Below are 15,063 nucleotides of genomic sequence, written 5' to 3'. Positions count from 1 at the left end.
TTTTAGAAAGCTGAGATTTGAAAGAGAACACTAATAAACAAAGAGGAATTTAGGCACCTCTAAAAAAAATTTATAAAAAAAGGGCATTCAGAAAAGGATTCCTGCCCTTAGTCATGAAAGGAGATCCTGGCAAAGTAAGGAGATCCCTAGTGAGTCTCTGGTTCAGTGTCCCTGATATATTCAAAACCATCTGCAAGACCTGGAAGGCAAGAGGCCGAAGGGACTGAAAATAGTTAAGAAAATAGTTAAGAAAAAAATGAAGAGGAGAAAGAAATTATGTGATTCCTTCTCAGCACTGAAATATTGCCATAGTCTTTAAAGCATTTTCTCACAGCCACCAAAATGAATCCCACCTCCACTTAGAAATCAAATCAGCTAACACTGACTCATATCCTACTCTTCCTTTCTTATTCCTGATTAGTATGAACTGAAGTCTTGATACAGGAAGAAATGACATACACAACTCCCCCAAATTCCAAGCTTGCAGTATTTGTCAGGAGGAGGTGGTGAAAGGAAACCATCTTTGAAGGAATTTAAACAAATTAAATTCACTGATTTTATATTTTTATTAGTCAATAATAACCAGTGCAGTTTTTCAAATTACTGTTAGAAGTGCAATCATCTTATTGATATTCAAACAACTGGAGAAAACAGCTCACTTGAACATGTTCCTTTTATCAGTGACAATGCTGTTTAATTAACACATTTAACATGCTATTCATAAACAAGAATGAACTAGCTCCTTCCACAGCCTGTTACTTGAAGCCTTTAGCTTTGTCACATCTATATGTTTACTTCCATCACCATGAAGTGGTATTAACTTTAGAGAAATTCTCAGGAGACAATCTGGGAAAGAAAAGTGGTCCCAAAGATGAAAAAAGTGACAGGATATCTATGAAGGTTGGATTGGCAGACCTGAGACCAAGACATTCTACTTCTTCCATGGTTTACCAACAAAGCCCCCTCTTCTGAAAGGCCTGAAATAAATGTGTGGATGAAGTCCTCATGCATTCTTCTTTCACCAACCAGACTCCTCCTTAAAATTTTGAACAGTAAGAGGTCACCCAGTGCATAATTATGGACTATGTGACTGGTAGGAAATTACTGTGGGGCTTATCAGAGGTATCTGAGCTTCTGTATATTTCCATGAGGAACCAGTCAGTCCTTACAGCAATGCCAGAGCTGCATGTTGATGCACTCTGTTAATATCACATTTCAGTATGCACATCTGATAACAAGGTACAGGCGTGAAGTAAATCACTAGACCATTCAACAAATAAGAAAATGAGTGGGAAAAATGATACTTACACAGCAAATATCCTAGGACTGTGTACACAAAGGGCTCATTGCTAATCTTGTTAGCAACCTTGCACACCTTTTGTAATCTATAAAACAAAATTACCCACAGCAATAATGAATGTCAGTTGCCAGATACCCTCAAAAAACTTCATAAAATTAAATGTAGAATTTGTACTAGAATTTCAGACACTCTACACAGTGAAACCATTCTCTGATGGAAATTCATGAAATTTTGTGTGCAAGATGCAAAATTAGATTGTACCTTATCCTAGTCAGGGCTCTAGAGGAAATGTGAGTGATGGTAGCAATTAATTTTCTACCAGGTAATTTCCTCCTAAGATGTAGAAGACCAGGTTCAACTCCAAACTTTACTTGAAAGAATTTAACTCATTAACTGGGAACCTATTCTAATCAGCAGACTGTGAGGTACTTTGAGGTTGCAATCCATATTTTCTGTGTCTAAGCACATCTCCTAATCATATGACTAGAGATATCAGTGTCCCACTTGCTATGTCTCTCTCTGGTGTCCTTGGTTCAAATGACCACTTGGTTCAAGTGGTTCCTGAGCCACTGCCGTCCTTTCTGATGGAAATATCTAACTATTTGGTAACCAGAAATACTTAAATCCGATTTTCTTCTCTTGTTTAATAAGTGTTTTAACAAAACTTGGTAGAAATTGTGCCAAACAGCAAAAGACTGAATCCTAACCTGGGTTCAGTTCTTCATGGAATGTTTGTACAGAATATAGCCATGTCAGCATGAGAGGAAGTAACTCATCCTCAGACATCCTATGGTGGCTGAGGTGTCCCTGAAAGAAAGTATCAAACCCTCTAAAGAGGTAGGAGAAGATCCTGGCTATGACCAGCCTTGATAGCTATTCTAAACCCTGAGTGCTGGATAAGGTGGCAACCGTTCTGAGGATTTAGCTCTCCTTTTTACATCAACAGAACATTTCAGGTTGAATTAAACTCATTGTCTGCTTTGGGTTTGGTTGATGTAAAGGAGAAAAAAACCACCTGCTTTGCTTTTTATTGCATTTTTTATTTTACATTTTGTTTTGATAGTTGAACTTAAAAATCAGTTCTTCACACAGTCCTAAGCATAATCTTGTTTTTAACTTTAAGAAAAGCTATTTAATTAGAAGAGAAAAATTATGACTGTGTTTCTTCATAAATAAAGTGAAGCACTCAGGCAATACAGGGGAGTCCAAATAATATTCATATACTCCGGATCCATGTATCAAGGTATGTGATATGCAACACGCATGGTATTTTTGTTATGCAGCATATAATAGATATATGTGTAGCCTACTCATACATCTACTCGCAAAGCTATACGTGTATCTTTTGAGGATCAGCCATGGATTTCTACATTCCAGCTTCTGATAAGTGTAAGTGCGGATGGAGACGAGTGCTGCTCCATCCCCTTTCAAAAGCCAGATCCTCTGAGGTGCTGAGCTTTGGTGAGAGAGCATCTCAGCTGCTCACAAAAAGTGCTTACCATCTTTCTAAGTGATGCAGACAAGAACTGTCATTATTTTTTCATGTTAAATCCTGAAAAATTTCCAAAGCACCCTGGTCCATAGTTTGTGCTTACACATCACTAATGAGATTCACCTTTTCTAATTAAATGGTATTGCTTTTTTTCCACCCACTTTATTTGAATTCTCCATTGCACTAGAGAATGCTGAAGTAACTTCTTTTTAAGGGATTTCCATTTTGCTTGTGTTTTTTTCTTTGGTTGGTTTGGGTTTTTTATCCATTTAATAACATCTTGGGACAATTTTATTTTTCAGTCTCTCTGACAAAATTACATTCAGGCTGTGTTAAAGCAAAACTTCTGTGGATCTCATACTGGAATATTGTACGCTAAGAACTGCAAGTATCAGTAACAGATGATGAATTGATTTTCTGTTCTTTAACAAGGGACATATAATAGAAAATTATCATCACAAACTGAAATATACTAAAAACCCAAGATATAACCATACTATTTAGCGTTAAGAGAAGATAGAGAATGGTTCAGATTTTATCTTATTGCACCAGTTAATAAGTAGAGCTAAAGGGAGCTGGAAGGAAACTATGGCTTCATATCTGTCCTCTGCATAGGCATGCCCAACTGTTTTTTCAGAGTGTAGTTTTAATTTCATTCATGTTAGTCTCACTTTGAAGGAACTCCGTTACATGCAGCTGAGTACAAGTGCATTAATAGACAATCTTTGTATATTAGAAAACCTTAGGTATATTTTGTAGTATAGTGCTAAAGTAAAGAACAACAGTTACAAAAGGACCAGTACATCAAACATGCAGTAGGAAAAGTAGGTTACTTTTTAAACAGGTATCACAGCTAGCATTATAAGGTACTTTAATTACTACTTACAGGCTGGCGTTGAGCAGTCCCTTGTGTTGTGATACAGTCGATGAAAGTGCTTGCTACACTCTGATGAAAATGTGACTGGCCCTGTTTGACAGTAAGCAGGAGTTAACCACAAGCTTTCGGTGTCACTTGTCATTTGCAGCTTCAATGAATGATGTCAACACATAGAATTAGGTTCAATTTTTTTTGGCTAATATTACATTTAGTCTTTTACTACACCTTAAACAATTATGATGCAACACAAGTATAACAATGCTACTGAAATAACAGAAAGAAATACTATTGCTATGCTGTTATGCTCATTGTCTGAATAACAGAAAAATAGTCCTTGGAAATGATGGACTGGCTTAGCCTTGAAATTTCAGTAATTCAAAATTAACAGTAAAATTTCTTATATGGTGAAAAATAGAACGGTGCAACTACAACAGATTTTAGCTTGCTCAGTAGTTGTCGGTAGTCTAATGTAGAAGGAATAACATAGGTGGAATGTGGATATTATTTCTAAAGAGAAATAAAAGCAACATTTTAAGCAAATATGAGTTTCTAAGGCCTGGAAAGATGAAGTAGTTTCATGTACTAATGCTTCTAATTTGCACATAGATGGTTTATGAAGTTCTTGATATACAATGTGGTTGTTGAGGAAAAAAACATGACGGCTGAATAACATCTAGCAACCTAACCCCCTGTTAAAATAGTCCTAGCAAGAAAGGATGCAGATGTGCACAGGGCAGCATGTGTTTCAACGTTTGGGTGAGACAAATCCTTTTGTGCCCAGGGTGTAGTGCATTGTGTCTTTGTTCTTCCTGCCTGTGCTCCCTTCTCTGGATATACAGTGCCATCTGCCTGCATTAATATTTGATAAGAATATATAGCTACTGGTCTCCAAGACATGGTTCAAAGGTAACAAGTTGCTGAAGAGCCCTTCCATAACCGATGATGGCTCCAGGAAGGTATTACTGATGGCATCCAAGTTGCATCATGTAACCTGCTTAGCAATACTACCACTGACAGCTGGGGATGAGTTTCCTGTGATTTGGGCAGAAAAAATTGACAGAAATTGACACTAACTGAACAAGAGTAAATTTAACTTACATCCTCTAAAGTCAGTGCAAAAAGGAATAAGAATAGCTTGTTTCAAGCAGTGCTACAAAAGCATGCATATGAAGCATGCTGTGTTGACTAACTTTCCTGTCAGAGGAAGATAGTAAGCATTTCTGGGCAAAAATAACTTCACAACTTGTAAGATGGTTTATCAGTCTGGTAAAACATAGAAAGCCAATTCTTTCTGGATAGTGGAGCCAAACTACCACAAGTTTGAGAGAAGATTCCTCTCTATGACAGTGAACACACTTGATCATTAGATATATTTAGCAGTAGCATGTGGATTTCATGAGATTTTTTAGCCACAAATAAGCTTTTCAACAAACTGACAAAGCAGCCTTTGCAACTTGGAACTGGAAGATTGTTGCCATTTTTTATCTGAAGTGAGTAATTAGGCTCAAGAGAAAGTATGTAATTTGAAATTATCCAAGATATATGGAGGTAACATCAGCTTTTGTCACTAAATAAATTCCGTGTCCCTTCAGATAATATATGGTTTTCTAGCTCTCTTCCCTGCCATCAAAATAGGCTGTTAATTTTATTTGTGCCTTACAGAGCACTCTGTGTCAGCTGGTTTTTCAAGCTGAATTGATAGATAGCTTTATGACTCACAAGATTATTTATGATTTTTCCTATAGTCAAGGACTGTTACATATGGTTCTTATTTGGCTTTAAAATGTGTCTACTATTCTTGGCATACTAGAAGCATTCAATAATTTTCTTAATGCTGAAACTGTAAAGATAATGGACTGTAAGGATGATGTTGATTTCCCCTTCTCTCCTCTTCTTCACAACTTCATTAGTTTAGGATGTTCTGACTCTTGAACTAGTAAAGACTATAACTGAACAGTTTACTTAACTAAGGTTGATAGAAAAAGGATTATGATTTGAAAAGAGTAAAGAAAAACAAAGTTAGGCTGTATTTTAAGAAAACGCCTACGGATTATAGGATCTAACAGAGCTGTGAAAAAGAAAAAAAAAACAGGCAGAAAAATCCATCACTGAAGATCTTAAGAGCATAATTTAAAAAAAAAAAAAGGAAAAAAGATGTAGGCAGAAATTCTGAGCCAACAAAGAAATAAACGTTAAGAATTTTGGAATGAACCTGCTTTCCTTATTCATTCCAGCTAATGTTAGTCAAGTAACTTCATCAATTTTGATGGCAACTACTCATGCAGAAAAGTACTATTAATTTAATGAATGGCTCCAGAAACAGACCTTCAAGTATTTTTTGCTCTTTTTCTTTTCTATGATTTAGTGTTCTCAAAATACCTCCCGTAAAACTCATGGTTGTTTTTCACTGTTGTTTTTGAGTAATGAAACTTGTTCTGTATTCATTATTTAGCTTCCCCAGATTCTTGTGTTGAGCTTTTTATCGTAGCTGAGCAGTTTCCAAAGGTAAAAATTAAAAGGAAATGGATTAAGTATTAATATAAGCTAATCTTTCTTGTCTGTCCTCCCCAGGAGAGGACTTTTCAGTATTCCTGTGCTACACAGGATAGCATAGTCGGAATCTATACATTCTTTTCATTTCTTTCTCATATGGACTGAAAATGGTAAGGTTCCTAATCACTCTGTTTACTGTAAGTGAAGGGCCAGCTGGGTGTGGCACATTTTCTGTAGATGCTGTTAGGCTGCAGTTAGCAGTTGGCAGAAAGATCCTTAAAGTTGTGCTTATCCTAAAGGTTTGAGGACATCTCCCCCCATGCAAAAGAGACAACAAATTCCTCCCTTTCTTACCAAGGACTGTCTGAAATTTCCAGCAAAAAGGAAATGTATAATTATTTCCAATTCTCTTTTTCAAGCTCCAACCGCCAACTATTTCTCTAGTTTTTAGCTTCACTAATCCCAATCACCAACAGATTTGCAGTGTCATACTCTGAGACCTTCACTTTTCTGAATTACAGAACATTTGGAACTGGAGAGTAAAGATTCAGTGCAAGCATCTTGCTATTGGCAACTCTTTTTGCATATATTCAGAGGGTACAATATTCTTCCCAGTAGTTACAAAACAGAGTCCCAAAGGTAAGTGCATTATACAATTCCACCTCAGTTTTCAAGTAAGTGCTTGACTGTAATGATAATAAACTTTCATATTGGAAATAGCAAATTATTTTTCTGTTTCATTTACACTGATTTAATCCTTCCTTGTTCTATTTGCTTCCCTTGTTAAAATAAGCATCCACATGTATACATCATGAGACAGAAGACAAAAAGTGTTTCCCTGATATAGTGAAAACTTACATGGCCACATAGGTCTGTTTCTGAAAGACACATGCAGTCCAATGAGAAGTTTTAAAACTAGTGAACTTGAAAATAAATATGGCAAGCAACAATAGGATGATAAAAATGAAACAAAAAGTTTTAAATAATGTTTTAACTTACCATGCTTTGAAAGTTATTTTAGGCTAGATCATTCAAAGAGAAACTCAAACCTCAACGTAATTACAGTTCTTTAAAAATTTATAGTCCTGAAATATGCATATTTAACTTCATAAATGTTAAACTTGGTGCAGAACCCCAAAAAAGCTAATGGTGTGACTCTTGTGGCTACTTAGAATATGCATATGTAGGAAAATTAAGAGCAAGCAGCTGCCTTACCTGTAAAATGTTTTATGAACTTGTCTTTTAGACTGGAATCTCTTGGAAAAATTTCTGAGGAGAGAAGAAAAACGATGTATCAATGTAGTATTGGAATTACAATAAAAGCTCTGAAAGCATAATATGCCAAGATGTCTGCTGTAAAGAGACTTCCCAAATTAGCTATGAAATTTATATTCATAGTTTTGTGTGTGTGTCTGTGTAAACAACATTGTGAAATGTTTCAGGTAATTCACAGATGAATACCAAATGGGCATCCCACAACATAAACTATCAGATTTTCTGACAATCATTTCCGCACAGCTTAGGTCTGAGTTGGGCTATAATTTTAAAAAGACTGTAAATTATAAAAATACATTATCATGTTATGACAAGTATTTGAGTACCTGAACAAATTATGTAAAATACCTAGATAAATAGAAACCCCATATTTTGGGTTTTGAAATAACAAGTACCTGAAGAGAATGGTCTCCTACGGAACATCTTAGATAGATATGGGCCATGCATATTTTCATTGCACTATTAGTCAAAAAATAGTACTCCTCTCCTCTGAAAACTGCCGTGAATTTTAAAATAATCCCTTTCCATATATGGTGGTTTTTCCAAAAAGTACAAGAGAAAATAGAAGTCTTAGAACAGCCACAGGAATCAGGCAGAATAGAAACTAGAGCTAACACAAAAACTATACTCACTACTTTTTTTTGCAATGGGATGCTGCCTCTGGCTTACAGCAGAAACTTCTGATGCAAGTAAACATTCTCAGAACTAGTACATTTCCCCTCAGTCTCATAAATTTTCCACTGAAAAACTGTATTAAAAATTCTTGGGTAACTGCAGTTATTACTGCAGAGAGTAACTGTATATAACAGCTGCATGTTATGTTAAATTCAAAAGAAATACCTTTCTTAGCACCAATACAAGGAACATGATTAATTATCAGCATTAGGACCTGCAGCTAAACATACTTATTCACTAAAAATATTTCCTTACAACTTATGTAATTTTAAGTCTTTTTATTCTCCTACACAGGGGAGGTCCCAGACGACTGGAAGCTTGCCCAAGTGATGCCCATCTACAAGAAGGGCCAGAAGGAAGATCTGGGGGAACTACAGGCCTGTCAGCCTGACCTTGGTGCCAGGGGAGATTATGGAGATGTTCATCTTGAGGGTGCTCACAGGGCACATGCAGGACAACCAAGGGATCAGGCCCAGCCAGCACGGGTTCATGAAGGGCAGGTCCTGCTTGACCAACCTGATCTCCTTCTATGACCAGGTGACCCACCTAGTGGGTGAGGGAAAGGCTGTGGATGTTGTCCACCTGGACTTCAGTAAAGCCTTCGACACTGTCTCCCACAGTATTCTCCTGGAGAAGCTGGCGACTCGTGGCTTAGACAGGTGCACTCTTCACTGGGCAAAAAACTGGCTGGATGGCCGAGCCCAGAGAGTTGTGGTGAATGGAGTTAAATACAGTTGGCGGCTGCTCACAAGCGGAGTCTCCCAGGGCTCATTTTTGGGGCCGGTCTTGTTTAATATATTTATCGATGATCTGGATGAGGGGATTGAGTGCACCCTCAGCAAGTTTGCAGACAACACCAAGTTGGGAGGGAGTGTTGATCTGCTCGAGGGTAGGAAGGCTCTGCAGAGGGATCTGGACAGGCTGGATCAATGGGCCAAGGCCAATTTTATGAGGTTCAACAAGGCCAAGTGCCGGGTCCTGCACTTGGGTCACAACAACCCCAGGCAACGCTACAGGCTTGGGGACGAGTGGCTGGAAAGCTCCCCCGCAGAAAAGGACCTGGGGGTGTTGATCGACACCCGGCTGAATATGAGCCAGCAGTGTGCCCAGGTGGCCAAGAAGGCCAACGGCATCCTGGCCTGTATCAGAAACAGTGTGGCCAGCAGGACCAGGGAGGTGATCGTGCCCCTGTACTTGGCACTGGTGAGGCCGCACCTCGAATACTGTGTTCAGTTTTGGGCCTCTCACTACAAGAAGGACATTGAGGTGCTGGAGCGTGTCCAGAGAAGGGCAACGAAGCTGGTGAGGGGTCTGGAGCACAAGTCTTATGAAGAGCAGCTGAGGGAACTGGGGTTGTTCAGCCTGCAGAAGAGGAGGCTGAGGGGAGACCTTATCGCTCTCTACAACTACCTGAAAGGGGGTTGCAGAGAGGTGGGTGTTGGTCTCTTCTCCCAAGTGACAAGCAATAGAACGAAAGCAAATGGCCTCAAGTTGTGCCAGGGGAGGTTTAGGCTGGATATTAGGAAAACTTTCTTTACTGAGAGAGTGGTTAAGCATTAGAATGGGCTGCCCAGGGAGGTGGTGGAGTCACCCTCACTGGAGGTGTTCAAGGAACGTGTGGACGAGGCATTGTGGGATATGGTTTAGTGGGTGGTGTTAGTTGATGGTTGGCCTTGATGATCTTATAGGTCTTTTCCAACCTTAGTGATTCTGTGATTTTGTGATACTTTTTTTTTCAATTCCCAGTGTGAATTAACATTTAGCTCAGAAGAGAGCAAGTTTCCTTTCATACTATAGGAAGATGTTGGTTATCTCCCAAAATAATTTCTTACCACTGGCTTTAGGCAGTTTCTCAAAGGTCACATGAGTGTATTTTTAGGCTGGGATTTTAAGCTAAAATGCCCAAGTCTCACTGCAACTCAGCAAGATTAGGGGACCTAATTTACTTAAGATTCCTTGAAAATCTGTTTTAACTGACATAAACTTAATTTGTTTCCTTTTTGCAAATGAAATATCACCCCTTCGACATTAAACTTTGAATTTTACTGACATGAAATGTCAGGTAGTTTAAAATTACACAGAATGAAGCGTATGAAAAGCCAAGAGAGTGAAACAAGCTGGGTGAGTTTTGAATGGGATGCCTCAATTGGACCAGTACTGACAAATAACCAACGCCTGGTGAACGTTGGGCTAGGAACAGGCCATTCTTGCTCTGACAAAGAACATTTAGACCCAGGTCCTTTCAAAGTCTCTAGTATTTGCTATGGGAACAGAAACTGCCTTTTGCCCCATAAAATTCTTAAAGAAAAGTCTGCAATACAGTGTACAGCCAAAACCCCACCCCTAAATGCACAGAAAGTAAAACGGGATAAAGGATTTGATGCTCAGGCAAGGAGCTAGGCATTGCAAGCATAAAATTGCAGCTGTAGCTGTGTCAGTAAGCCTGAGAAGGAACGCTGCAGGGTCTACTTCACACGAGTAACCTACATCAGCCCAAGGTTCACACCAATAGGGAAAACTAGGTCAGTCGTGTGTTGGAAAGTGGCTGAATGATATTGAGTGCGTGCTTTCTCCTCCCCTGCTGCGGCTGCCATCCCTCCGGGCAGCAATCAGCTTTTCAACATATGCCCACATCTCAGCTTTCTTCAAGTGTTCGTTTTCTTGACAGTACAGTGCATTTGCTTGGTAAAACACAACCAGTGAGCCCCTAACCATCCACAAAGACAACCTAAGCTCATTTGTATAAAAATCACGGGCAGCACAGGTTACTGGAACACTTCTGTCTGCTGGTTCTAATGGCAGGGGCAACTCTGCCTGAACTATGAATTGCCCAACACAAGCACAGTAATTTTCTTCTGTCTTCCAGCAGCATAGCCAAGCCTTCCCATATGTACACAACTGTGAAGCTAAGGTCTCAAAGGACTTAATATTTCAATCAAACTAATGAACAACTTTTTGGAATAGAATATGTATCACTGACTCCCAACCAGATCACACTGCAGCCAGAAGCAGAATCCCAAGTCCATACAGGATGCTTTTATAAGGCAGTGAAAAATCATCGTGACAAAAACTCTATGCTAGCTTTTCCTGGCTTCTAACAAGCTCTTAGTTGCTCCAGTCATATTTCATGTGGTATCTATCACCTATTAAGACAGAGAGCTTAATATCCATTCTCACAATGTACGCTCACATCCTCACAATGCAAGTTAAATTCCTTTGACATACTAATTTCACAAAGGAAGCACAGCAACATGTAATGTAATAAGATAGACTGGCAAACCATTACTAAAATCCAAACACTTGAAAGTCACACTGGGAAAAAAACCCAAAAGAAACACGAAAATGAAAGAATAAAATGTTTTAAGTGTGAAACCCACGTGAACAGGAAATAATGAGTGAAGTGAGTTTATTCAATCCATTCTTGCCTCAAGACCATGTTACACAAACTGGTAAAATACAGCCAGTACATATTCCATGGGGTATAGTAACTGATTGGTTTTAATCAGCTGGGAGAATATTCGGACTGTGGCATTCTTGTGCCCAGGCTTACAAAATCTGCACTGCTCAGCAGACAGAGTACATCTGAGTTAAAAGGCACTTGTGCTATTGACCCTGGGTTCATCCTGGGTATAATCTCAGTTTATAATCATAAATAATCTTAATTCAAGGATTTCTTTCTTATTTACATTAGGTCCTCTATGTGTGTCCTTAGATAATAATTCATCTGGGGCAAAATGCTGCTCATCCTACACCCCTTCCACAGACAGCAATGGCCATAAACAACTATTAAATGGTGCTAGGACAGATTTGCTACTGGATCTTCTGTCTAAAATACTGGAATATTTATGGAAAAAATCTATGGACAAGACATATTTAGAGGGTTTTCCAGCTCTGCTTCACGGAAAGAATGGCTAAGTTTATATTGCAAATTTGTTCTAAACCATCCATACTATCAATTTTCTCAAGTTGTGACACTTCACAGAAGGTCTCGTGGCTTCAGGTAAAAGGTGACTGGATCTGCCCGAGTTTTATCCCATGCTGGGATAAATGGAATGATGGGGATAGCTAGCAAGGTCTAAGCTAAGAAGCAGTGAGCAACAGCTGCTCCGGCTCCCCAGTCTTACATTTTGTTGTAAACTTTCCAAAGTTGATTTAAACCACTGTTGCTAAGAAAATTCCCTGGAAAAGTATTTTGCGCACTTTTCAGTTGTTATTCAGCACCTGGTAGCTGACATGAACGTTTAATTTTTCACTCATATGGACATGATTACAGAGAAGTAGAAGACTAAATAAGCCACAGCCCTGGGCTCAGGCATGTGCTCAACCTGCAATATAAGACATAGTTGCTTCATCTTGGATGAGGATTTTCACCTTTCTGTGCCTTCAGTTTCCCTGTGTTTTTGCCTTCAGTTTCCCTGTGTTTTGTCTGTTCAGACTGCAAAGCTGTGACAGCAGGTGCTGATTTTTACCCTGTGTTTGCACTGTCTCCAGAATGATGTCACCATAATTGTGCCTGGAAAATTCATGTCCTGCTGGAGTATAAATAACAAGACCTGTGCTCGCGGCACTGAAATAAGCCAAATCCACACAACGGTTTGTTGGCTTGGGGCATGAAAACACCACATCCTCAGGTGACATCACCTTGGTGGCAAAAATCAAGATCTTAATTTGTTTATGCTCCCAACAAGCAGCCTTTGCTTATTTTTAGCTTATTCAGAGAAGCAGTGTAAATCAGCCAGCAAAAATTACTCCTGCTCTTGGCGTAGTCTGGGCCTACACCAGGGGGATCTACAACATCTCACTGCAGGCTGTACAGTAGGCAAGCACAGAAAATGTGAACTAGCAGAGCTCAGGCTCTGCTTCGTTGGCCAAATCCCTTAATCTTTCTATGTAAGAAAAAAAAAATCTTCATCAAGAATCTCTTATTGTAAGAATATCTAGGCTTCTTAAAAAAACCTCAACAAAATCCAAAGTGATTTCTTCTCAATTACTTAAAAAAAAAAAAAGGAAGAAAAAAAATCAACTTGTAAAGCATTTGTGGAAAACTTCTCCACAGCAGGTAAATGTTTCAGGAAAACATAAGCACATCCAACAGAACATAAAAACAGAAATTACATCAGTTATCACCATACCTTTGTCTGCCACCTAAATGATATTTGTCAGATTTACATGCAGATGCTAAACTGCTCTCCACAACACACTTCAACTACAATATTTAAAGCTTAGCATTTTTAGCCGGATTTAATAATTATTCATTTTCCAGAATATCCACTGTTAATTCAGAATATCCACTGTAATGTTGCACAACATTCCTTGAAATAACATGTCACATTGTAGAATAACAGGTGTTTCTTGGGTTAATGTTGTTCTGCACTTCAAGAAGTTACTTAAAAGAGTTAGGTAATTCAAATGATTATAATCTCGCAGAAATTTGTTTAAAATATAATGCTTAGTCCAAGATATAGTCGATAGCAATGATAATATATCTTACTATATCTTACAATGGTTATATGATCTGGTTTGTTTTTTATTCACTCTGGTAAAGCCATTTTGAGTTAATGTAATTATCTGTTCTTCAGAAAAAGCAATGCTTTAGAATTACTCTTCTTTCTTTGCTTTTCATTCTTCTTTCCTAGTCATATTTTCTCTTATTTTATAATCCTTTTCAAGCCAAATTAATTTTAATACAAAGCAATACATTTCAGCAGGTCTTGCATTACCACACTTACAATAAATTTTTCCTAGTCTAATATAGATTTATCTAAATTTTGCACAACCATCACACATACAATCTTATGAAAATCTTAATTCCCACATATTTTGTTTAAAGTTATTTTATAACTAAGGCATTTATAAAACACGTCTTGTTGTGTATTTTCTTCTTTCTATCCATAAAATGGCAGAAGAAAACCGTCAGCACTAAGATGCAGCTGACTCTTCTATTATAAACCCAGATGAAGGCTTGCATGTGATTTTTAATACTTTTTAAAAAAAGATGATTTCATGTCATGAAACTGCTTACAACACAGTATGTGTTAATAAAGTTTTAAATAAAAGTGACATTTTGAAGGACAAGACTCTCCAAAGCTTTAACTTAAACAAAGGCTATATTTGTTCATAGTATAGGAATAAATCTTGTAGTGGTTGAAATATCATTTTTCTACAAATATTGTAAACACTGTCAGCAAAACTGTCTTGAGTACTTATATAGACAAGTCCATTTATTTGGGTGGAGCTTTTCTTTACTAGAAACTCTCCAGAGTGCCTAAAGACGGCAACCCTTGTCTACTGTGACAATTCCACAAGGTGAAACACTAGTAGTAGTAGGTTTGCATACAGTCACCAATGTCAAGATGGATTTAGTTCACGCAAAAATAAAATGTATGGTGATAAAAGTGATAGTAAAATCTTTCAAATGTAAATTCATAAAGAAAGTGATAAGGTGTCAGAAGAGTTTAAGCAACTGAGATGAAACTAGACCAGAACAATAGAAAAATACCCAAGTAAAGCGATATACTAGAAAGATGAGTGAATGGAATGACAGTGCAATGCCAGGATGAAAGTATCCTCAGCATGATTGTCTTAAAGATACATGAAATCTTTACAAAAGCAGTGCTTTAAAAAAAACCAACACAAAAGATATTCAGAAAACTTAATGACCCAAACCATCCTTCCTCTGTATGACCTGATTTACATATGTAATATGTAATAATTCCTACAAATGTTAGGAAAAGATGCACTGCCTCAGTTAAAAAAAACCCAAGCAAACAAGTTTTGTTCAAAATCAACAATTAAAATAGAAAACAGTGCAAAGATAAGGCATCCTAGGGGCGAAAAAAATGTTAACGTTCATTTTGATAAGAGTATGGTGTGGTGTTGAGTAAACCATAGGTGTTTGACTATAGCCTCATACATGGGAATCACATGGTAAAATACCCTGTGAATAAATGG

The 15,063-nt window shown here is 37.9% G+C and overlaps 1 protein-coding gene across 1 annotated transcript in view; it reads right to left on the bottom strand.

Moving 5' to 3' along the window:
* Positions 1-1,320: 1,320 nt before the first annotated feature.
* Positions 1,321-15,063, bottom strand: part of ALKAL1 (ALK and LTK ligand 1) — a 35,429-nt gene continuing 21,686 nt past the window's right edge. The window contains exons 2-4 of the mRNA XM_059836011.1: positions 7,378-7,431; positions 3,679-3,759; positions 1,321-1,385 (exon numbers count right to left, since the gene is read on the bottom strand). Coding sequence (XP_059691994.1) covers positions 1,321-1,385; positions 3,679-3,759; positions 7,378-7,431 — 200 coding nt within the window. The remainder of the gene's footprint in view (positions 1,386-3,678; positions 3,760-7,377; positions 7,432-15,063) is intronic.

This window comes from Gavia stellata, chromosome 3, assembly GCF_030936135.1.
Source record: "Gavia stellata isolate bGavSte3 chromosome 3, bGavSte3.hap2, whole genome shotgun sequence".
Classification (NCBI taxonomy): Eukaryota; Metazoa; Chordata; class Aves; order Gaviiformes; family Gaviidae; genus Gavia; species Gavia stellata.
This window is presented reverse-complemented; position numbering and strand designations above follow the sequence as displayed.